The sequence below is a fragment of the Rhinatrema bivittatum genome, chromosome 10 (genome assembly GCF_901001135.1).
Source record: "Rhinatrema bivittatum chromosome 10, aRhiBiv1.1, whole genome shotgun sequence".
NCBI classification, from domain to species: Eukaryota; Metazoa; Chordata; class Amphibia; order Gymnophiona; family Rhinatrematidae; genus Rhinatrema; species Rhinatrema bivittatum.
This window is the reverse complement of record NC_042624.1, coordinates 66,202,952-66,228,377: the sequence shown is the minus strand read 5'-3', so window position 1 is coordinate 66,228,377 and position 25,426 is coordinate 66,202,952. Positions and strand designations below refer to the sequence as shown.

Sequence of the window (25,426 nt, the reverse complement as noted above, 5' to 3'; positions counted from 1 at the left end):
CAAGAAAGAAAATAATCTACAAAACTGAGATATACTATGATTTTGCCATGGATTCCTTTGTGCTACTGCAGAACAAGGAATTTCTGCCTCTGCTCTGACACAACACACTTCAACTTAAGGGATGCAAAACTGAAAACAAAAGAACTATTATTCCCTTGAAGTAACTTTACTGAAAATATCAGGCCTGATTGTCAAGTTTTCCTATGGGCCCAAAATGGAAAAAGGCTTTGATAAAACAGACCTCTCATATTTCTTTCCATATTCCTCTCTCTTTATGCAAGCATAATAGCATAGGTTCATGATAATGATAAGAATAGTTGTGACAGCAGAAAAGTACCAAATGGTCCATCTAGTCTGCTCAGCAAGCTTCTTATGTTAGTAACTGATGCTCCGTGCAGGTTACCCCCAAGTCTTATATAAAGGGCAGTAACATTAAAAATCAAAACCAAGCAAAGTTACTGCTAGCATCATTTTTACAGGGTGAGCAGCCTTCCTGATAATTCATACAATGCTACTGCTTGAACATGCTTTGCTTTTGGACTTGGCCGTAGTAGTCCTGCACTTTTTCCCTAATGTCTGCGTATCAGTACCGTAAAAGCCAGGACCCAGCGTTGGTTGTCATCTGAATCCAATCCCCCCCCCCCCCCCCCCCACCTCCGCCAACAAAGTGGAGAGCGATGCTGCAGTTGTGTCAAAATCATGTCAGCTAATTGGTTAAGGGTAGTGATCCCCATGCCTTCTGTTAGAGTTAGTAGCTGCTGCTCCATGCTGGTTACCCCCCACCCCACCCCTTTCCACTCTAGTGTTTACGGATCCATAGTGTTTATCCCATGCCTTTTTTAATTCATTTAGGGCCGTATTTTAAAAGCTTTACGCACGTAAATCCAGTGGATTTACGCGCATAGAGAGCCTTACGTGTACCGGGCCTATTTTATAAAGGCCTGGCGACACGCGTAAAGCCCCGGGACGCGTCTAAGTCCTGGGGCTTGCAAAAAGGGACGGTCTGGGGCGGGTGCGGGGCCAGAGGCCTCCTACACAGCAGCCATTTGCTGCTGTGTCGGAGGATCGCGTGCCAGCAGGCTGCCGACGTGTGCAACCTGCGCCTGCTTCTAGGCAGGTGCAAAAGGTTTGATAAAAATTTTGGGGGGGGTTAGAGTAGGGCTAGGGAGGTAAAGGTTAGGGGAAGGGGTGGGAAGGTTAGGTTAGGGGGAAGGGAATGGGGGAAGCCCATGGGCGTCAGCGCACGCAAGGTGCACTAGTGTGCACCCCTTTGCACGCACCGATCCCCGATTTTATAACTTGCGCGCGCCTGCGTTTGTTTTTTTTAAGAAAAGAAACAAATTAAACAGTAAATGAAATAAAATTTATGTGGGAAAACCCCCAAAAATGAAACAAAAACAAAATGAATTTTGTACTCCTGCATACCCCTATTATCTACTTCATAACACTGATTACATATTACAGAGCATAAACAATTGAAAGACATATCTTTATGACCAAGTATTTGACTTTCATTCAGCATTGTATACTATTAATAAGAAGAGCATATGGAACTAAACCTTATCCATTTTTTACACATTTTTGTCCATTCTCAAGCATTTTCCAATTATACTGATTAAATGATTCTTCTCAGAGAGGCAGAGAGATCTAGAAACTTTTGTAGCCATGGATACCATAAGAATACATAGAATCATGCAATCCCATGAACCTCGCTGATCAATAAGAAAGTGACATAATATTAATTTCTTCAGGTTTGCTACAGATTCAAGGTCACTAATGACTACAGCCAATCCATGGCCAGAAGATGTGGGCATCCTTGCTCTGGAAATCTACTTTCCTTCCCAGTATGTTGAGCAGTCAGACCTGGAGAAACATGATGGTGTTGAAGCTGGGAAGTACACAGTGGGTCTAGGCCAGACCAGGATGGGTTTCTGCTCAGACCGGGAGGATATTAACTCCCTCTGTTTGACAGTAGTGCAGCGATTGCTGGAGAGGAACCATGTGCCCTGTGCCTCTATTGGCAGGCTAGAGGTGGGAACTGAGACCATTATTGACAAATCCAAAGCTGTCAAGACAGTGCTTATGCAGCTCTTTGAGGACTCAGGAAATACAGACATTGAGGGCATAGATACTACCAATGCCTGCTATGGAGGTACTGCTTCCCTTTTCAATGCAACCAACTGGGTGGAGTCTAGTTCATGGGATGGTAAGTGTTATTTCTTAATTTCAGCATTTATTTATTTAAACGATTTGCATGATGAAAATTAGTACTAAGGTCCTCTACATTTGGTGCCTAGGATGTGATCTACTTACATTTAGAAAAATTGGTTTCTCACTTATACCGAAGAATCAACGAAGTAGCCATAGTAGATAGTTAAACATTTTAAATGTTCCTGAACGAGGCTCCATGAACAATTATCAGCTTGAACTCTGGTCAGTGACCAGACTGGGTTTCCTAGCCAGTAATTAGTCTTGATTTCATGACCGCAAGCAAATTGGAGCTTCATTACCAATGATGATCATGACTTATTATTTAATTTTTTTTATAACATTCAGTGTATATATCATAGTACAAGGTAGAACTAGGTAAATCAATACAGAAACACAATACATACTTAACACAAACAGAATATGGAAGTGAATTCCTGACCCAAAAAGACCTGTAGTCTAAATGGGAAAAAAAGGGTTATTTTTTAATTTTCTGTTGAGTGGAGCCTAACTTGTTAGTGTATTTGTTTTATTGTACTACACTTTGCATTCTCTGATTGTAAATATGCAATAAACTTGTAAGAGATATGAGGGTGGTAAAGGCTGCAAGGATGATGTGGTGAAAGAACACAGGGAACATGATGGGTTGTATGGAGACTAGGAGAATGCTTCACTGAAGAGTGGATCTCTACACTGACCTTGAAGGTGGAGAGAAAAGGATCCGATGTACAGAAAATGAGTGTCAGAGACAGAAGATAAATGTGAAAAGTCACAGAGGTGAGAATGAACCGAGGAGACAGGAGATAGAGAAGTGAAAATCTCAGGCCAAAAAGAGGTTGTGAGAATGAATGTAAGAAATAATGACAGCTAAGTTATAAGGTAGGGGAAACAAAGGGCTAGAGAGAGAAAACTAAAACTTAATGTGGAAAGGGAGGAGAAATAGTAGAGCTGATTTAAGAAGAAGGAAAACAATAGTTTGCAGAAGAGGAAAATTATTTTTGCTGCTGTGTTCTGAACAGGCTGAATAGGAGCAGAAATGGGATATGGGGAAGTCAGAGATTAGAATTTACTTATTTAAATTTCACCTCACATTGTCTATCAGCCGCTTCAAAGGGGATTACAAGTTAACAAAACAATCCAAAACAGTCATAAAATACAAATCAATAATAAAATATCCACAGGGCTGATGTAAGGCTAATTGGCGCTCTAGGCAACCCACCCCCAAGACTCACCTAATGGCGGCAGCATTTCTTTCTTTTTGGCTGCCCATGGGATAAGCTTGGCCAGTTGCCCTGGGGCAGGCCTCTTCTTTCTCTTCATCTGCTGGCAAGATGGGCTCTGCCAGCGGCCAGGTTTCTGGCGCTAGTTGAATTTATGCCACTCCCCTAAGCTCTGGCGCTCTAGGCAACTACCTAGTTCACATAAAGGAAGCATCAACCCTGAATATCCACATTAAATATCTCCTCATTACTTGACAACCTACCCATGTTACTTTGGTTATAAGTCAAGGCAAGAGTTGATCAGAGCACAGATCGAGATTTTGCCTGTGTAAAGAGAGAAGAAGGAAGCCTTGATCTCTCTGTGGAGGAAGAACTTACGAAATTTGCTAAAATAATATGTGTGGGTAGGGAAACAAAGGAAGGAGTAGAATATAACTGTGGTAATGGGCTTGTGAAACTAATACAGTGGTGCTGTACTATGATGAAGAAAGGGAACAAAGCATGGGGACAGATGAAGAATTAATGTTCTGGCATGTTATGTGTGAGATGACAAAGACATCCATGTGGAAATGATAGACAGACAATCAAAAAAACTGGTTCAGAATGACAGAGAGACAATGGGGGTAGAAGAGATGTCATCTGTGCAGAGGTGGTATTTGAGGCCAATAGACTGAATGGGTACACCTGGATAGAAACTAATGAAAACTAAATAGCAAAATGCTATTTAAAAATGGAATGCTTAGTATAAATAAGTGGCTACCAAATGTCCTGGACATCTGTAATGTTCCCCACTGATCAGAAGATGACTGAGACAGAGTGGTGCATGAACTGAATGGAAAGGAAAGAAGCTGGAGTGGATGATAGAAATCTTCAGTACAGAGTGACAGGCTTTTGTGCTCTTTGTTCTTTTACTGAATTCTTTCCCCTCTTTCTGCAGGGCGATATGCTTTGGTGGTCTGTGGAGACATTGCTGTCTATGCTACTGGGAGTGCTCGGCCCACTGGAGGAGCGGGAGCTGTGGCCATGCTAGTTGGGCCCAATGCTCCTCTGATATTAGAGAAAGGTTTGTTCTGCTAGCAACATATATTTCAGTTCTCTCTTTAGGGGCCAATGCAATACAGTACGCTCAGCCGAGCGCACTGTTTAACCCGTGGTTGGACGCAGGTTTTGGACGGGCATCCACAATCCCTTATTCTATAAAGGGATTAGTGCGTCTAAAATGTGCATCTGACCCCTCCCCCCCCGTGAATCTAATAGTGCTCATCACATGCAAATGTATGTTGATGAGGCTATTGGCTATTCTCCCCGATTAAAAAATAAATGTGCCCTTGACACGCTCATTTTTACCCTCAGAAATTAACTCCTGGCCAAAGCAGGCATTCATTTCTGAGCAGCCCAAAAAGTGTACAGAAAAGGAGAAAATATTGATTTTCTGTATCTCCTCCAACCTAATATCATGGCAATATTAAGTCGGAGGAGCCAAAAGGACAAGAATGTTTAAAAAAAAAAAAAAAAGTGTGCTGGTGGTCAGGTTAGGAAAAGGGGCTCTCAATTAATGAGCGTCCATTTTCCTAACCTGCTGATAGCCACTTCTCCTGGGCGCCCACTGCTAGGGAAGGGGCTAGGGGCGCACATTTGTCCCTAGCGCCTCCTTTTTAGCATGACCCCCTCATTTAAATATTTGATTGCTTCAGTGAGTGCTATCAGACCCCAACCCTCGACCCCCTTTCTCACTCTGGAAAGGAGACTCTGGCCAAGTCAAACCTTTACAAGAGTGGAGAGCGCCTCTCCTTGGCTCTCGCACCTATCTTAATCTATAGCTATAGCAGAACCTACATTTGTCATTGACAAAAGATTTGCAAGTGGAACTACAAGTTACAGAATACATTGCACTAGTAGCTGGAATCCCAGGATAAACCTGGCTTATTTCACTTCAGGAATTTTGATCATAATGTTGCCAGTTAGTGACCTGCAACCATTTTACATTTTATTTATTTATTTGTGGAGCTTATATTTTGCAAATCCAGGCAGCTAGCCAATCTAAGGGGGTTATTTTCTAAACCCTTATCGCATGCGTTAGGGCCCTAATGCACACGATAAGGCCTTTTCGCATGCGATATTATGCAAATTAGGGGGAGGAGAGGAGTCGGGGTGGGGAGGGGCGGAGTCGGCGTTGTTTTCGCTGCCGGCGATAATGTTACTAACATTATTGTTGGCAGTAGCGCACCGAATAACTACACCTTTTATGGTGTCGCTATTCGGTTCGAAAGCCAGCAGCTGGCGCACCGCAGTGGTGCAAAGGCTGCGGGCTTTCAAAAGGCCTGCCCCTCCCTTCGCCCCCCGCCCCCCATTTTTGCAGGATTCACCATTCTATGTATGAAACAAGCCAACTTGTTTCATACATAGAATTCACATAAGAGTAGCAAAATGAGTAACCTTTGAGCACTGTGTTATTAAAGTGTAATCCTACATATATTTTTTTGCTGTAGAACATTACAGATAAACTTGTGCTGGAACTGTAAATGTCTGGCTTGAATTATCTGAGTATGCTCCAAAGGGAGTTTTACTTGATGAGTTTCAGAGTATTTATTTATTTAAAATCTTTTCTATACCGTCGCTAAGTTATCTACCATCGCAACGGTTTACATGTTGGCAAATAAATTAATGTAGGGAGAAGCGTACTATAGTACATTCTAACAGGTGCCATCAAAGGTTCGGTAACAATAAATCATTAAATACAGATAGTTGTTAGTGAGGTAAGTCATGACCGAGTGTACCAGGGAGGTACTGTTTATGGGTAAAATTCATTATTCATAGTGTTACAATTATGTTCATAGACCCCTCTACTGTATGTTTCTAAGTGCTGTGCTATTCCTGACTGTTTTCTATTTCCCTGTGCAAAATAGGCGCGCCGGCGCGCGCAGGGGTTTTAAAATCCACTCCAATGATTTTAAAATGAAAAAAATAAAATTGAAAATAATAAAACAATAGACATACTAAAATCCTTTCCTTGCTCTCCATTCTGATAACAGACATCCCATTTAGTCAAAACAGATTTAAGACCATGCTCAAACTCCTAATGCCTGTTTAAATAGACTGGTTTTCAGATTCTTTTTAAAGTTTGAAAATTCGTCTCTATCCTTAAATCACTTGGGATCGAGTTCCACTGTATCAGGCCAGCCAGGGATAAAGCTCTCTCCCTTACTTTATTCAAGTGAACCAGTTTTGGAGGTGGAATAGAAAGTGACCCATATTACTCGACCGCAAATTCCGCTGTGGGGTATCTAAATGAAGTGAAGCATTTAACCGTTCAGTTTTCTCATTATGCATAGATTTATGGATCAGGCATAAAACTTTGTATTGAATTCTATACAGGACCGGCAGCCAATGCAAATTCATCAGCACAGGAGTGATAAGGTCATACTTTCTGGATCCAGTTAATATTCTTGCTGCCGCGTTCTGAAGGAGTTGTAATGGTCTAATGGTATTATAGGGAAGTCCCAATAATAGGGCATTACAATAATCAATTTTTTAAAATATTAAAGACTGTAGAACTGTTCTAAAATCCTGAAAATATAAAAGCGGTTTTAAATTTTTAAAAATATGTAGTTTATTAAAACTGTCTCTAACCATATTATTAACTGCTCTTTTCATGGTGAGCTCACTGTCTAACATAACCACAAGATCCCTGGTCTCATTTACTAAAGTGAAATCACAATGCTTAATTTTAAAGTTAGTTGATATATTATTGTCCAACTTGTTACAGATTAAAAGTATTTAGTTTTTTGTTCGTTTAAAGCAAGTTTCATGTGTGTCAGAAGCTTTTGAATAGAGGAGATATATATCTCCAGTGATTTCAACATATTTTCAATGGAATCATTAACTGGTATCAACATCTGAACATCATCAGCATATATGTAGTATGTAAGTCCTAAAGCAGCTAACAATTTACACAGCAGTAACATATATATGTTAAACAGTGTCACAGATAAAGATGAACTTTGTGGTACTCCAGATGATAATGAAAAATGTGCAGATTCTGAAACTCCTATTTTGACTTTAAAAGACCAATTTCTAAGATACGATTCAAACCAATGAATTGTTTTTCCAGCTAAATTGATTTCAGTAAGTCTCTGTATTAATATTGAGTGGTCAACGGTATCAAATGCGGCAGAAATATCTAACATCACTAGCAAATATGATTGCCCAGAGCCCAAGCCTCTAAGTACTATATCTGTCAGTGATAATAATAACAATGTCTCTGTATTAAAAAATTAACAGAAACCAAATTGAGCTGGATAAAGCACATGGTTTTCCTCTAAATACTCTGTTAATTGTATTTGAACCACCTTTTCAATTATCCTAGCTAAAAATGGGAGATTTGAAACTGGTCTAAAATTACTAAAATTAGATACATCTGAATTTTTCTTCTTTAAAATGGGTTTAATAATAGCACTCTTAAGGCTATCAGGGAACTTTCCTTCTCCAAGAGATACATTTACAATATCAGCAGAGGGTCTTGCTATAACATTTGATACTGTTTTGAGATATTTTATGAGCCTACATCAATCAGGTGGGCTGCTAGATTCATTTTCCTAATTAACATTCATCTTCAGAGGAAGAAACAGTTTCGAAAGTTGACCAGTCACGCCCTATTACCTTTGGAAGATGAATCATTTGTTGAGACACTATTGATATACTATCAACTAAATTTGTAATTTTATTCTTCAAATAAATAACAAAATCATTGCATGTCTTTTCTAAAGTATCATGAAAGAAATTTGATTGAGCTGGTTTGATAAGTTCATGCACAAATGCAAATAACATCATTGGATTAAAACTTTGTGAATTTTCTTCCCAAAAAAATCTTTTTTTTTGCATTTGAAATATTAATTCTGTATTTTGATAATAAAGCTTGATAGACTGCTAAAGATTGACAGGAGGAATTCTTCTGCCATACTATTTCCTTTTCTCTTACCATCTTCTTTAATTCAGAATTATACCAGGGGGCATTAACTTTAGAATTACCCTTAAACATTTGTCTAATAATGGGATTTATACTATTAGCAATGGTGGCTGAATAGGATCCCAAGACCTAACAGATGAATCAATATTGTTGTGACTTAATTTCAGTAGGGCATCTGGCAATAGCTCAACTAAATCATCAGTGGCAAAAGAAAGATGATATTCAAACCTGGTAGACTGGTGTATGGACTCCTTAAATGCCTGGTTTATTGATAAAGTGGTGTGAATTATGTCATGATCAGACCAGGGTACCGGCAGACATAGTAGAGATGTCTTACTGTTAAGATGTTGATTAATGAAAATCAGATCAAGTGTATGCCCTGCCCTATGTGTGGGTTAGTCAACAATTTGATGTAAACTGAGTGCCGTCATAGTAGCTAAAAATTCTCACAAGAACTGGAAAGCAGGATCGAGTCTACATGTAAGTTAAAGTCACCCAATACTATAGCTGGACTATCCATCTCTATATTATCGGATAAGGCTTCAGTTAAAGGAGAACTATTATGCTCTAATAAACCTGGAGGGCATAGACAAGGCATATCTGAAAAAAACTGCTTTTAAACAGACCTATTTTGAATGGAGAAGCTATATCTAAGGTCTGATACACTACTTTAAATTTCTTATTAACTATTAAGAACAAACCACCCCCTTTCTTTTTTTCTCTTGGAATAGAAAAAAAACAGAATATCTATGTTGTGGGAATTGGTTAGTTAGAACTAAATCAATATTCTTAAACCATGTCTCAGTAATACAACAGATATCAGGATAAGAATCTGCAAGCAAGTCATTAATTACAGGCATCTTTTTTTTTTTTTTTTTTACCAGATTGGGCATTAATTAAATATAAAGCTAAAACTAAAGTAATGATAAATTGGGACTCAAATTTAGTGGTATAGATTTCAATGTTCTATTTCTTTTAAATTTGTTTCACATAACGTGACCCATATCTGCTGTTATTTAAAATGGTATTGATGCTATTGCTTTCCATCCATGTTACTCTCAGTTCATCAGAGTCTGAAGGTCAAATATTCTTACCAGTGGAAATATTGTGTGCACAAAGGGGCAAGCCCCTTTGATGTGCTCTTTTGGCGGGCGGTACCAGCTCACGGCACCTCCGGTGTCACGCTCGTGCTTATCACCAGCACTGAGAGATGATGTCAGTGGTGGGAGGGGCTAGCCCTCAAGGGGAGGTACGGCGGCAGGTCCAGGGAGATGAAGAGCAGGCTGCAGGATGGTGGAAACAAACAGCCTCAGGTGGACATAGAGGTAGAGTGCAGTCTCAGGGAGGGATAATGATGACAGGGCCTCCGACATCATGCTTATCACCCGTGCTGAGAGATGATGTCAGCGGTGGGAGGGGCTAGCCCTCACGGAGAGGCACAGTGACAGGTCCAGGAAGACAGAGAGTAGGCAGCAGAATGTGGAAACAGACAGCCTCAGGTGGACATAGAGGCAGAGTGCAGACTCCCTTGCTTGAGCAGATCTAATGCTCCTAGAGAGTCAACTATGAGCAAATATGAGATTTTCTCCATCCTGGAGTATTATAGTTGTTGGGTCTAAATCAGCAAGTACTCTGAGGTCCTTCCAATTGGAGTGTAAGAGATAGATTTTGAATACCAAAGCCCTTGAAGAGAGTAGAGTGGTGGTATAGCACTCAGGAGATTATTCTCAGCAGGGTGTACAAGCAGAAACAGTTCAAGAGTGTTATTCATGTAAAAGATTGGAAATCTATTTCTTATGGACTCTAAGGGGGTCATTTTCTATTGCTTATCACGTGCAATAGCTTGCCGGGGGCAGAGTCAGGGTGGCGAGGGGAGGAGTCGGGGTGGCGAGGAGGCAGAAGCTGCAATGTTTTCGCTGGCGGCAATAAGGTAAACACCGTTATCGTTGCCAGTAGCGCATTAGAATGGTGAATCGAGGCCTAAGTTTGTGAATGCAGTTATGAAAATAAAGTCAGACAGTATGGAACCTCATTTGGGGTGCAGTTTGCTGATGTTTGAATTAACTGTCTGGATGTAGAACCAAAACCATAGAAGGGAGATTATCCTGCAATAAAATACACCAAAGGTCCATTTCATCAATGAAAAGACAATATTAGTAAAGAACTTGGGTTACACAATTACTGTGAATTAAGTTAGTATTTCTTTATGTTCCAATACACAAAGTAGTTATAAAGGTGCTTAAGAAGCTCTCTGTGAAGACAGATCAGTTGTTGGTGGTGAAGAAGCAGAATGATTATAGCAACATAATAAGATTGAACTGATCAAACATGTGGAAATAGCCAAGGCTGTAAAAATGGTAAAGGTTAGCAAGAATGCTAAAGTATGTCAAAGGTTAATATTAAGTTTCGCTTCTGTCTTCTGGGCTCAACTTACAAGAAATCATATGACTTCCAATAATGCAGTTTTATTAGCATATATAAGATAACAGTACTAAACAGTTGAAAAAATGTTATGCTTACAAATGGGTTAATGTGTAGATTTAGGGGAAGTGATGTATACTTCCATTGCATAACCGAAAAACTCTCAAGCTCTGCATTTGTTTTATACTGTTATGGCAAATCTGCATTGCTCCTAAGATATCCTACTAATAAAGATTTTTCTCTTTGCTTGGGGTCGGTGTTCAGTGTTTATTCTTGCAGTGGGAAGTGCCCACAACATTTTCTGGGGGGTCTATGTGTTGTTCCCTGGTAAGGAAGGAATTTTTCCGTTCCTTTAGCACAGAGGACCCTCTGTCCTTGCCCTATCCATGTTTAAAGAAATGCATGTGATTTGGGAGTTTTGTAGCATGTTGACAAATGACAAATGTGATTTTAGGTTTTAGGCATTTTTAGGTTTGCCTTGATACCCAGGGAAGGGAGTTTTGCTGTGAGGTTCAGCCAATGAACAGTTTATCTTTGGGATAAACTCTGGGGTGAGACAATCTAGCATCTACATATTCTATATTTCTCAGCATTCAGATAGGTTAATCCACAACCAGTGGGTTATGCACCTCTACTAGCAGATGGAGACAGAGCAAAGCTGACGTTATGGTATATATATATATATACCCCTGCTCTGACATCAGTCTGCCAGGATTCTGAAGAAGATGACAACTTGACACAAAGACGTCAGGCACGTCAGGACATCTGGACTTCAACCCCCAGGACACTCAGTCAAGAGCATCAAGGAGGTGTCAAGTGAACTGGAGAACGAGACATCTGAGACATCTGGACCTCTGACCCCCCAGGTCACCCAACCAAGAGCAGCGAGAAGGCTCCAAGAGGCAGGACAACAGGATGATGGACTTTAGGAAGCATAGTACATCATCAGAAGATGAGGGCTTCAGGAAGATGTGAAGACATCAGAAGGGTCAGACAACGAAGACATCTGAAGACAAGGACTTAGGATCCGGCGAGAGACCAAACATGGAATGAAGATGAGATGAAGAATCAGGAACCACAAAGGGAGACAAGGAATTCCCACAAAGAACAGAGTGCCTTGAAGAAGCGGAGATGGACATCAGGAACTCCTGGACCGAAGAGCTGGAATGGAGGATTCAGGAGCAGTCGGCTCCATGACTGACTCCTTGCAAAGGTGACAAGGAACTGAAGGCTGAGCCCTTTTGTAGGGCTGAAAAGGAACAGCCAAGATGACATCACTAGGAGAAGCCAAAGGACTGGCCCTTTAAATCCAGAGAGGAGGCATGGCCTCGCGCCTAAGGAGGTAGGAGGCAGGACCCGGGACAGCAGCCATGATGAGAAGATGGAACTGAAGGAAACAGGCCCAGCTGAAAAGACGGCTTCCTGCCGCAAAGGAAGAGAAGTTCCAGGGCGGCCTCCAGGCCATGGAAAAGAGCAACGATGGCGGCATTCCCTGCCGTGGGAAGAACCCACGATGGCGGTTCTGTCCGCTGTAGAAAGTAGCTTCAATGACGGCCTCCTGGCCGTGAAAGAAGGTAAGCGGCAGCGTCAGGCCATAGGAGCACGGCCAAAGAGACAACATGGGTGTTGCAGGAGACAACATGGGTGGCCTCCAGGCCGTAGGGAACCCTCAGCAGTGGCCTCCAGGCTCCTGCCGCTTGAAGACGGCATCAACGGCCTCCTGGCCAGCACGGCAGTGGCATCAGGGAGCTGGCTGGCTGGAGAAAGAGATGAGATGCTGCTCGCGGCTAGGCCCGCGAGCAGAATCGTAACAAGTGACTATTGATAGAAGCAATTTGCCCAACTGTATGATCTTACTGGCAGGTGCTCGGTTTGATGGCGATTACCCTAGAGGTGGTTCCATGGGCAAGGGCGCATATGTATCTTCTTTAGTGCATTCTGCTTGTCCGATGGAGTCCACAGTCTCAGGACTATTTGATTTGGCGTCTGTTACTGGTGGAGATCGTCATCCAACTGAAATGGTGGTTGCAGGCAGACCATTTAAAGGAGTTTCCTTGCAGGCTCCGAACTGGCTGGTGCTCATGACGGATGCAAGCTTCCAAGGCTGGGGGGCTCACTGTCAGGAGTTGATTGTATAGGGGCACTGGAGTGCAGAAGAGTCGTTCTGGAGCATCAATCATTTAGAAACACAAGTCGTTTGGTTGATATGCTTGCTGTTCATCGACCGCTTATAGGTTCAAGTGGTCTGAGTGATGTCAGACAATACGATGACAGTGGCTTACATCAATCAACATGGAGGAATCAAGAGTCAACAAGTATCGCAGGAAATAGACCAGCTCATGGTATGGGTGGAGGTACATCTCCAAGAGAGCTCTGCCTCCGATATTGTGGGAAAAGACAATGTGAGAGCCAATTTTCTCAGCAGAGTCTGGATCCAGGAGAATGGGAATTGTCAGACGAAGCATTCCAGCTTATAGTGGGCTGCTGGGGCTTAAAATATCTAGTCTTACTAGCAACATCACGCAATGCAAAGGTACCTCATTTCATCAGTCGCAGGTGAGATCCAAAGTCTTTGGGCATTGATGCTTTAGTGCAGGAGTGGGAGAAGGGCAAGCTTCTGTATGCCTTCCTCCCATGGCCCTTGTTGGGCAGGTTGGTTTGAAGGATCAAGAGGCACATGGAGATGGTGCTTCTGGTGCTTCTGACTGTCTCAGAAAGTCATGGTATGCAGATCTAGGGAAACTCTTGTCCGGCTCTCCTCTCTGATTTTCACTCCAAAGAGATCTGTTGTGACAGGGGCCTATTCTTCATGAGGATCCGACTCAATTTTGTCTTATGGTATGGCCCTTGAAAGGGCTCAGTTGCTGAAGCATGGATATTCCACTGCTGTGATTTCTACCTTGCTTCAAGCTCAACATCCTTAGCCTATGCTCAGGTTTGGTGAGGGTTTGAGACTTGGTGTGAGGAATGAGGGATTCAACCTCATTCGCTTAAGATCCCACTCATTTTGTACTTTTTGCAGGATGGGTTGATTAAAGGATTGGCCCTTAATTCCTTGAAGATACAAGTGGTGGTTATTGCCTGTTTCCAGGGCCAGGTGAATGGTGGATCCTTGTTGGCCCATCCGGGTGTGGCCAGGTTCTTGAAGAGGTGAAGCATCTTCATCCTCCCTTGCAATTGCCGGTGCCCTTGTGGAGCCTTAATCTGGTTCTGGATTTTCTGGCGGGTTCCATCTTTCGAGCACTGTGTACCCTCTCCTTGAGGTTAACTACCTTGAAGAGGGTTTTCTGATGGCAATTTGTTCTTTGCATAGTTTCTGAACTGCAGGCTCTTTCTTGCTGGACCTGCAAGTGTCTCCGGGGGCAGTCCAGCTGCTGTTTCATCTTTTTTGCCAAAAGTGGTTTCAGACTTTCACATGAATCAATCAATTTCCTTGCTGATGCTGGATAGGGAAAGAGATGTGGAGGAATATCATCTGTTATGGATTTTAAATGTCAAGCAACATCTCTTGAGGTATTTGGAGGTTTCTAGACCTCTTAGGAAAAATGACTGGCTGTTCGTACTCCATGGTGGGAGTAGACAGGGTGAGCCAGCATCATGGGCTACAATAGCCCGCTGGATTAAGGAAGTTATAACGGCTGCGTATTTGGCTCATTCCACTAGGGCTCAGGCAGTGTCATGGGCAGAGCTTCGATTGTTGTCTCCCATCAAAATTTGCTGAGTGGTGACATGGTCCTTCTTACACACTTTTCCAGGTATTACCGTCTGGATATGCAGGCCCAGGAGAATACAGCCTTTGCATGTGCGGTATTGATTGGACCACAGGCAGCCTCCCACCCTTTTCGGGAGCAGCTTGGGTACATTCCACTGGTTATGAATTAACCTGTCTGAATGCTGAGAAATGAGAAATTACTACTTACCTCATAATTTCCTTTTCTCTAATGAAGACAGGTTTATCTGCCTTCCCACCCTTGGCTCTCGGTTTGTGGTTCTATTGTCCTCCTGAATGGCTGCGTTCTGGGGATAACTGGTAAGTGTCATTTCAGACCCTAGATTAGTGATGTTACACTCTTTGGCTTAGCTCAGTGTTTTCTGTAACTGAGTCTTGAATTGTTGTGTTTAATGTTTATAATCAAGATTGTTAGTTTGTCCACAATTGGCTTTTGCAGAGAATACTGGCAGGCTGATATCAGAGCAGAGGTATATATACCATGATATCAGCTTTTCTCCGTCTCCATCTGCTGGTAGAGTTACATAACCCACTGGTTGTGGATTAACCTGTCTTCATTAGAGAAAAGGAAATTATCAGATAAGTAGTAATTTCTCAATCTTACACAGATCACTGTAGAAAATATCTGAATACCGTACTATGAGATACATGGTCTCAGTATGCTAAGGGCTTGTTTCAGTTAAAATATGTATCCTATATTATTCATATTAGCTATCTGGACTAAGTGAGATATGACCGGTTTCCCCAAAAGAATGGAAACAAGGAGACAGTAATTTTGGCTTAGTCACTTTTGTCATGTAACTTACTATCTTGAAGTCATTTTAGAATTTACTGACAATGGGAGAATAATTCCAATAATTTCGTATAGGATCTCAGCATCCAGGTAAGATAGGGGAATAAGAAACTGCTGACCTCTGTTTTGGCAAGTTTTTTCTCTCCATTTAGGAATGGAGGCTTATCTGTATAGGATTATTCCGGAGAATTTTGAGATCAGAAGGGAAAGCTGTTGGGAATTAGGTGCCATTTTGATTACTGGCAGCTGACAGCCCGAGTACAGGAGGTCACTCCCAGACCCCCGCTGGACCACCAGGGACTTTTGGCAAGCCTTGTGGGGGACCCCCACAAGGCTTGTCAAAAGTCCCAGACCCCCGCTGGCCCACCAGGGAGATCTGGTAAGTCTTGGGGGGGTCAGGAGGGTGGGGGATTATAGTTAATTAAATTTTAGCCAGGAAACGATTAAGAATGAATGCATGAACGTATCGGGGGCCCCCCTTGCCTAATGCAACGTATCTGCCCCCCCCCCCCACGAATACGAATACCGAATGCAACGTATGCGGTCCCTCTGCACATCCCTAGGGCACTATAATACATTTTAAATATTTTTCAAATGATGCTTTGTACATAGAATAATAGGAAATATAGGAGGTATAAATTACAGGTAGGTCAGTGATCATTATCTTAGATTGCAAATCAAACCCCAAGCCAGAGATTTCCCTCATACTTCTCAGCCTTTCGACTAAGATCCAAGTATAAAGTAAGAACCATAAACTGAGGAGTGTCCCTTCCTGGCATTTTGATTGAGATTAAGAAAGTATATAATATGTTAAGGGGATGTGGAGATTAATACCCTCACCAATAATTCACCTGAATCCCCAATAGTATCAATTTTACTACTATGGCTGCACAGCAAATCAAAAATCACAAATGCCAGTAGTGTGTCATAATTAAGATAAAGACGCAGGATATTAATGACCTGTCATAATAGGCTTCATCTTATGCATAAATTCGCTTAGATGAGTAACCTTATATTTAATCATCGGTCAAATCCAACTAATTTTTTTTGATGCCCTCTCGGGCACAGACAGGGCTCTGCTGGAAGCCATGTTTACTCTTGTCCTTTGATGTTTCTCTCGTTTGATCCTTAGGTTTGCGGGGAACCCACATGCAGCACGTCTACGACTTTTACAAACCAGACCTGTCCTCGGAGTACCCCGTGGTGGATGGGAAGCTCTCCATTCAGTGTTACTTAAGTGCACTGGATCAGTGTTATGCTGTGTACCGGAAGAAAATCCAGACTCAGTGGCAGGAAGGTGGGAACTACCACACCTGCGGTGGGAATGACTTCTCTTTCAAAAAGTGGGCATGACCGATGACAAAGTCAAACTCAGGATCTGACTCTACTCTGAAACGAAGATCGGAGTAATAACAAGCGTTTAGTATGATCAGAGCACCAACTCCTAGTCAAAATCAAGACTAAATGCATTCATTTCTCTCTCAACTCACTGAAAGCTGCACCTGGCACTCTAGAGTCCTGCTTTTGCTCTGCAGGCAGAGTTGTAATAATTATATTACACTTGTGTTCTCACTGTTCACTTTCTTGGATCTCCCCTTAGGTGAACAGCGACAAGCTATAGCCATGGCTTATTTATTTGATTTATATTCCACTATTCTACACTTCAGAGCAGATTACATTCAGGTACTTTATGTTTTTCCTGTTCCCAGAGGGCTCACAATCTTGTACCTGAGGCAATAGCGGGTGAAGTGAATTGTCCAAAGGTCACAAGGAGTGGCAGTGGGATTTGAACTCTAGTTTTCCTGATTCATAGCCCTCTGCCCTAATCACTAGGGGGCCAATGCAATACAGTGCGGTCAGCTGAGCGGGATAAATAGGCGCTAATCCACCCCCTAATGCAATAGGGGGCTTAACGCCTATTTAACCCGCGTCGGACGCGAAGTGAATGTAATAGCGCTCATCACATGCAAATGCATGTGAATGAGCCTATTACTCATTCACTCCGCATGCAAAAAGATAAATGTGCTTTTCTGTACTTCTTTTTTAAAGTAAAGAAAAAAACAAAAAAAAACCTCTGCTGACCGCCGAGTTATGAAGATTGACGCCAGTAAACTCAGCGCCTGTTTTCATAACCCGGCGTTCTATTTTCATTACTGGCAGACAGGCGGGTTATGAAAACCGAAGCCGAGTTTAACCGGCAGCTGCGGCGGGTCACGTTAGCAAGGAGGCGCTAAGGTCGCGCAAGTGACCCTAGCACCTCCTTCCTAGCGTGACCCCCCTAATTTACATATTGCATGGCGCCCCCCCCCCCCTGCGGGCACCATGCATGCGTTAAGAAAGCGGGCACTAAAAAGTCAGCGCCTGCTTTCCGCGAACATTATTGCATCGGCCCCTAGGTGTGGCTTTCCTGTCTATTTGCTGTTAGGAATAAAAATGCCCTGTGTCCGATATATATTCCTATTGCAAACTTGCCCCTTTCCTCAGAGTTGGAGGCTGAAGCCTGTGAATGTGATATTTTTGCTGCACCCCAGCAAAATTGTGTCTAAAGTGCATATCTGCTGTAATTTACTGGTAGAATGAAGCTTATTTTGAGCTAGGATTGGGGATGTTGCTTTTCTGTGTAACACTTACCAGGGACTTATACAAATGCATTTCCTATGGGGAGGACCCAGATGGAAAAAACTACTGACCCTCCTTGTCTCTCAGGGTTTACTTTTACATTATTTAACCCTCCCATATAGCGTCAGCCATATTATTTGAGATAAAAATGTCCAATATTCTGCATCGATCGGTTTCCATGGCATTTATAGTTTGCATATTCATTTTTCTCAATCACATTTTGTATTTCCCAATAATAATCTGTTTTAAATATATGTGTGACGTTATTAGACTTCTTGATCTAGTAGCTCCATTTCTCTCTCATTTTTTATCAGAGCTCTCTTTTCCTTCTCAGCTGCCTCACTTCTTTAGGACCAACTCATCCTTGCGGGCAAGAGAACAAATGTTCTCGTTTCCTCTTATTGGACTTGTGGAAGCTGGGAGTCTTCTAGTTTTAGGACATACATGGGAAGAGCTCTCTACCTTTCACTCGCCTCTTTCGGGACTGTCCACTTTGCACGTTGTGTTCAGGGCTGAGTTCTTGGCTCAGTCCCTTTTCCATTCTCACCCACCCATGCTATCCAGACACCTTTTGCTGTGCGCCCAGAACTTCCAAAATCTGTCTTTGCCTTCCTTAGCAATGCTTTGCATTTCACTTGCCAGTGCTTATGCTGGTTCCTGTTTTCTTCATTTGGATCCCTTTTCCATTTTTTGAAAGATGTCCTTTTGGCTAGAATAGCCGCTCTCTCACCTCATCTTTTATTCCTGCCGACAGACATTAGTTGAAATTGTATTGGCAACGCTTTTTCAGACAATATATCATTATCATTGTTGTGAGTATTGCAATTGACTTTTTGGTGTGATTTTTAAACAATGTCCATGCCCGATATAAACTCTTTGCAGCTGCTCCTTTCAGTTTTTTCCTAACCAATTTTCTCATTTTATCATAATCTCCCTTTTTAAAATTAAATGCAGAATTCCTTAGTGTCCTCCCTCCAGTTATCAAGTCAAATTTAATCATGTTATGATCACTATTGCCAAGTGGCCTTAACACTGTTACTTCTTTTACCAAATCATTTGTTCCACTAAGGATTAAGTCTAAAATAGCTCCTCCCCCTTGTTGGTTCTTGTACCAGCTGCTCCGTGATGCAGCCATTTATTTCATTGAGAAATGTTACCTCCTTAGCATGTCCTGAAGTGATATTTGATCAGTAAATACTGGGGTATTTGAAATCACCTGTTATTATTGTGTTGCTATTTTTGTTAGCTTCCCTAATTTCTGTTGGCATTTCATCATCTGTCTGTTCATTCTGGCCAGATTCCCCTTCATTCTGGCCAGATTCCCCTTCTCACATGGAATTTCTATCCCTACATATTCAACAGTGCATTTGGTTTCCTATGTAGAACTTGTATTTTGTTTGAGTCTATGCCCTCTTTAACATATAGCGCCACCTCTCCACCAGTTTGATCCAATGATTGTGATATAATTTGTACCCTGGTATTTTGTGCTGATAGGGATGACAACCATTCCATGACATGTGGGACATAATGAACCAGTCCTAGTTTTACCCTATTAACAAAAGATGACATAGTGCTGCTTTCCTTAAGGAAATTAAAACTATATTTCTGCATGCAGTGGGATAAAACCAGAACTGGTTTAGCCTAGCCCCTTTGCCATGGAATGGTTGGCAGCTTTTTGGTCATTCTGCCTCTCTCTGTTTCATAAAATAAGAACTTGGATTTCATGCTCATGTCGCCCCCGTCTCTTTCTCTTTCTCCGGGCAGTAGCAGTCATTTTTCAGATGCCTCTCCAGGAATGAATGGTGTGGTTGGGCTGCGGGTTTACATCTCTGACTCTCTTTCTTTCCCGTACAGTAGTCGTGTTTCCTGAGTGTGTCCTCTTCTGTCATTGCAGCTGGAATATACAGGCCCTTTACTCTTGATGACTTCCAGCACTTAGTGTTCCACACTCCCTTCTGTAAACTGGTGCAGAAGTCTGTGGCTCGGTTGTTACTAAATGATTTCCTCTGTGACCCCAATCCCAACTCTCAGAATGGCATCTTCCAGGACTTGCAGTCTTTCAGGTGGGTAAAGCTCTTCTGGTATGGTACCAAAACTTGTCCTTCTTCTGAAAGTTACAGCATGACAGCACCCAACTGAACGGTGCCTAGCAGTAAGTGAAGAATTATGAGAATACATTGCCAGGAGATGGGGCCAAGCATGGCCGGTGCAAGGTACATGTGTACAGTGTGGGAGATGTTTCTGGGAAAAGAGAGTAAGGGAGGAGTACTGGACTGGGCAACAATATCAACTTATGTTCTCATTTCCATCACTCTGTGAAACCTCATCCCAGGGCTACTAAGATAAGTTCATACTACCTATTGGTTGGTTCACAAAAGTTACTTTTGAAAACCGTTGTGATCTTCCCTTGGAACGAAGGTATATAAAATAACTAAATAACTGTGAAAAAATACTTTATTTTTGTCAAATACTTTGTGAAATCTGCAAAGGCAAACTATCTAAATTCAGTACATTCAACTGGCTTGCAGGTTTTTTGCAATACTTTTGCTAGATCCTTAAATGTGGCCCAAAATATCATCATGAATAAAACTACCATGCAAAAGACTTAGGACTACATTTTAAAAGCGTTGCTTGCACCAAAATGCCCATATATACGAGTATCTGAGCTGTGCTGGAGTGATGCTTATTTTAAAAGCTGGAAATAATGGGCATATATAAAAGGGGCAGGGGCATGAGCACTCTGGGGCAGGGTCAACAGGTATGTGCATAACTCCATATTTTAAATCTGGTGGCCGCAGCGTATAGTTGCTTGTTAACCATATATATTTACTGCTACTCTTGATGTGCAAGTCTGCAGATCTCACATTTTTGGGCTTAAACAACAGGGTGAGGGGTCTGGGTCAACTGGGGAGCAGTGCAGGTTAATGAACCAGAGGGATCCGGATGACCTTGAGATTGACTGGGCAAACTTGTGAGCTAATTGGAAAAACTGGGAATGTCCCTCGCACAAGCACATTTTAAAATCTGCTTACATACATGCATTAAAGCCAGCAAAGTATTTTGGAAAATACGTGAAGTAGGTTTGCTTGAGTAACCTCTTAAAATTAGGAGCATTCTTACATGTGCTAGGTGTATTTTAAATCTTATGTGCGTAAATGCACGCATGAATTAAAATTCAAGCGTATGTTCACTTGCACACCCATACATGCGTGCATGGGTGCCCATGTGCTTGTTTTAAAATTAGCCTGTTAGGTTTGATTCCCATGCCAGATCTTTTGTTCCTGAAGTTCATTGTGGCTGGGAATGTTGTGATGTGAGTCCCAATCACTGAGCAATGGCAACACTTTGGGGCTTTACTCAAGCTGGGTTCCAGAGAAAGCTTCAACTTGTGGCCATTGCTGAAGACTGTCGTCACAATGGCTGAACTAAATTGGTAGGGACATTTTTATTAGGGACTATATTTATTGTTATTATGATAGTTGATGTTTATTTTTTGTTTTTAAAGATTTATTGCTTTATTTTATATGTAGTTAATTATTTATGATATTCATATTATTTGGTGGGGTTTTTTTTTAACACACATTGTGTATGGGTTCTATCATGAAAAGGCGTGACCCGACAGAAGTTCAATTCAATTTAAGAATAGTGGAATGTATGTGAATGAAGGCTTGTGATGCTGTAGCTTAACAGAGGCCAATTCGAATTGAGCTGGAAGCTCAAAGGAGAAAGAGGAAACTATCAAACAACAACAACAGACCACAAAAAACCCCCCACATGTTAACTGTTGCTATTAACTCTGGAATCTCAACATTCTTCATTTTATGTTTATGGGGAAACATGCCTAGTGCACTGGCTCTTTCTAATAGTAAATAGCCGGCAGCAGGTAAGATGTCTGGAGACTCAGACACTTTTTCCTATTCCCCCATGGCCAGGAATCACAAGTTGGAAGATACCTACTTTGACAAGGATGTGGAGAAGGCTACTCTGAAAGCCAGCCAGCCAGCCTTCAATGAGAAAACCAAACCATCGCTCTTCCTCGCAACCCAGAATGGCAACATGTACACGCCGTCTTTGTACGGCTGCCTCACGTCGGTCTTGGCACAGTAAGTAAGGTCCTCTCCTGCTGCTAGTTCAGATGTTCAAGTGCATCTGGTGTGTAAGGTTAAACCATCAGTGGCTTTGGAATATTACTATCTACCATAGAAATGCCACGCAGGAAGAAGCCCCAAAGATTTTTACCATGATCTCCAAAGATTCCACAGATACAGGTTAAGACAGAAAGACTGAGGTTTTTTCCCAGGCTGGAAAATGTAGAGAATTTATCATTATCTGTAACCAGCGAGTGCAGAACAATTTTTTTCACACTTGGCGCTAACTTTGTAATGTTAGTGCTCCATCAGATAGCATCGAGTCTTTGCTGGATTTTCTTTTTTTCCTGCAGGTATTCAGCTCAGCAGCTGGCTGGTTCCAGAATTGGTGCTTTCTCTTATGGGTCTGGTTTAGCTGCTACTTTATTTTCCATTCGAGTTTCTCAGGATTCTGCACCAGGTGAGTTTCTTCTTCTCTTGCATCCATTTGTACCTCCATCTATTGTTTCGTCATTTTTTCTCCTCTGTCCCACAGTCGTATTTTTTTCTCTCCTTATATCCCATTCTCTTGCATCCTTCCTCCTGTCATCCTACTGTCTGTCCCCTCCTTCATCTTTTTCTCTCTGTCACTGCTTCATCCTTTCTCCTTCCACCCTACTCTCCTGCTCTTATACTCCCTCTGTGCCACTGTTTTATCCTTTCTCCCCATCCCCCTCTTTCTCATCTCGTGCCACATTTCCTGCTTTCATCCAGAAGATTTGCTTTGTGATGTCAGAGTGTTGCCGAAACAATCTTTCTGGTGCAAATCCTGATTTAGCATCAGTGCTGTAGACTGCTGTAAAGTAAAAACATGCAGAGCTGGATTTACATCTCACGCCCCCTAGGCGCAGAATCTTCAGTGCGGTAAATCTGTCCATCTACAGCTGACCTATGATGCACAGGACTCTGCCACTTTTAACCCCAGCACTCTGCCTACAATGCCTAATAGCAAATCTAATCCTGCCCATCAGAGCTGGCAGGATTTGAGCATGCTTGGTAGAAATGTGTCCTACAGATGCATGAGTGGCATTGATGGTTTCTGCCTTTCACTCATTTAGATACTGAGGGGCTGATGCAATATAAAGCACGGAAAGCAGGCACTGAAAAGTCAGTGCCCGCTTTCCTAACGCACGCATGGTGTCCACAAGGGGGGCACCATGTAATACTCAAATTAGGGGGTCGCGCTAGCAAGGAAGCGTTAGGGTCGCTTGCGTGACCTTAGCGCCTTCTTGCTATGCGACCCACTGCGGCTGCCGGTTATGAAGACCGACGCCGGTAAACTTGGCATCGGTTTTCATAACCGGCCATCTGCCAGTAATGAAAATGGCTGCCGATAATGCCAGCAATGAAAATCGGCGGCCATTTTCATTACTGGCAGATGGCCGGTTATGAAAACCGATGCCAAGTTTACTGGCGTCGGTCTTCATAACTCGGCAGTCTGCCGAGTTATTTATTTATTTATTGTTACTTTAAAAAAGAAGTACAGAAAAGCAGTTTTCAATGCGCTCAGCTATTAACGCCTGCTCTGGCTATCAAGTGCTGAACATGATTTCAATATCGGGCCCTTTGAGTTGTAGTTACATTTCAACGAATAACACAACTTGCAAAGTTTAATGCAAGCTGCCTTTTTCAATTAGCATAGTAATGAGCTGCTTTGCAAGTATTTGCATGTGCTGCAGATCACTATCCTACCTGCATTACACCAGGTTTATGGGCCAGGAAATAATGCATGGAAATTGCGCATTCCATGCTTACTTCCGTGCAAATGTTTTTTTTAACAAACATTAAATGTGTTAGTGCAGCTTAGTAGGAAGACCCTTAACGAGACGTGCACTCCTTCCTGTGATTTTTTCCCACTTTGAGAATTGTCTATCCTAGGTTCACCTCTGGATAAATTGGTATCCAGCCTGTCTGACCTGCCTGCTCGCCTGGCCTCCAGAAAAAGAGTTCAGCCCAAGGAGTTTGAAGAGATTATGAAGCTAAGAGAGGAAACTCATCACTTAAGTAAGTTAGCCCTAGGGTTGGAAGAAGATGACAGGAGAGGTGTTGCCTGCTTTTCCTGAATGGGAAATGTTTATGTGGGTGATAGGATGGAGAAGTCAGAGTTCTAGGACAGGAGCCAGGTTTCTGCTATGGCCATGAGAATGAAATGATGCCAAGCTTCCTTATGCTGCAGTCAGTAAGGAAAAATTGTCTGCGGCAGTCCTTTCTTTAAGTATGTAGAAATCCACAGATAGACAGACACCCAAAAGTTAACATACCCTCTCTTTTTCTTTACACATTAAGATGACAAATACCAAATTTTGCAGAGAGTACTTTTCTGAAATTGGTTTTGTCCACTACTTTTAGACTCTAAAATTAATTCCTACTGATTTGTGTTGCAGATATTTTAAGTTAGCTTGATTATGTTCTTGAATTTTGATTGAATTATTCTTTATCATTAACTGCTTTGTGTGTACCATCATTATGGAGGAAAAGTCTGTGTACCATTATTAGCCCTGTAGACGTGGAAAAGCCACTGCTTATCCCTGCTTATGAGCAAGAAGGATTGGATCTGTTCTTTGAGATCCTGCCAGGTACTTGCGGCCTGGATTGGCCACTGTCAGAAACAGAATGCTGATGGGAGTTTGGTCTGATCCAGCTTGTCGTTTTGATGTTTTTTTTCTCACCAGAGATTCACATGGCTATCAAAGTGGACAATTTATTCCCAGTACAACTAAAACTGCCTTAGTAAGGAACTTGTCTACAGTAGGAATGTTCAGTCCTTTTTAAAGCTCCTCCTGGACCCTGTTGAATGTTAGCCAGTACTGATGATAATATTAAGGAGCAGATAGAAGACTAATAATGTTCATCTCAGGTTCTTTGGCCAGCAGTGTCTCTCCCACAACATTAATTCTTTGGTCTAATGTGGCCTTTTCTCACCATGTCTCCCCACTCTCTAGTGAACTATGTCCCACAGGGGTCAGTGACAGATCTGTTCCCTGGCACCTGGTACCTGGATAAAATTGACGATAAATACCGGCGAGTATATTCCCGCCATCCTCACACAGAGGAAGGAGTCAACAAGTCCTGACACACTCAGGTAACTCTTCTGCTGCCAGCTTTATTTCCGGATATCAGCAGAGCAGGACATTCTTCCAGATGTGAAATAGGGATCGACAAAAGAGATTTATGTGATGCTAAAACTGTTGATATAGCATGAACCTAATCTCAGATCTCTCTGCTCAACTGCTATCCTTCTCCCTGAATGTCAACTGTCATTGGGTACTAACAATTTTGTAACTTGGTTGTCAAGCAACCAAGCTTTTGAAAATTCCTACAATATATGCTATTGAAGATGTC

General features: G+C 42.1%; 1 protein-coding gene across 1 annotated transcript in view; it reads left to right on the top strand.

Moving 5' to 3' along the window:
- Positions 1-25,426, top strand: part of HMGCS2 (3-hydroxy-3-methylglutaryl-CoA synthase 2) — a 32,525-nt gene that overhangs the window by 4,000 nt on the left and 3,099 nt on the right. Inside the window, exons 2-9 of the mRNA XM_029618831.1 lie at positions 1,752-2,206; positions 4,366-4,491; positions 16,471-16,635; positions 19,852-20,020; positions 21,890-22,060; positions 22,399-22,505; positions 23,963-24,088; positions 25,027-25,166. Of these exons, the coding sequence (XP_029474691.1) occupies positions 1,752-2,206; positions 4,366-4,491; positions 16,471-16,635; positions 19,852-20,020; positions 21,890-22,060; positions 22,399-22,505; positions 23,963-24,088; positions 25,027-25,157 (1,450 nt within the window). The 3' untranslated portion in view covers positions 25,158-25,166. The remainder of the gene's footprint in view (positions 1-1,751; positions 2,207-4,365; positions 4,492-16,470; positions 16,636-19,851; positions 20,021-21,889; positions 22,061-22,398; positions 22,506-23,962; positions 24,089-25,026; positions 25,167-25,426) is intronic.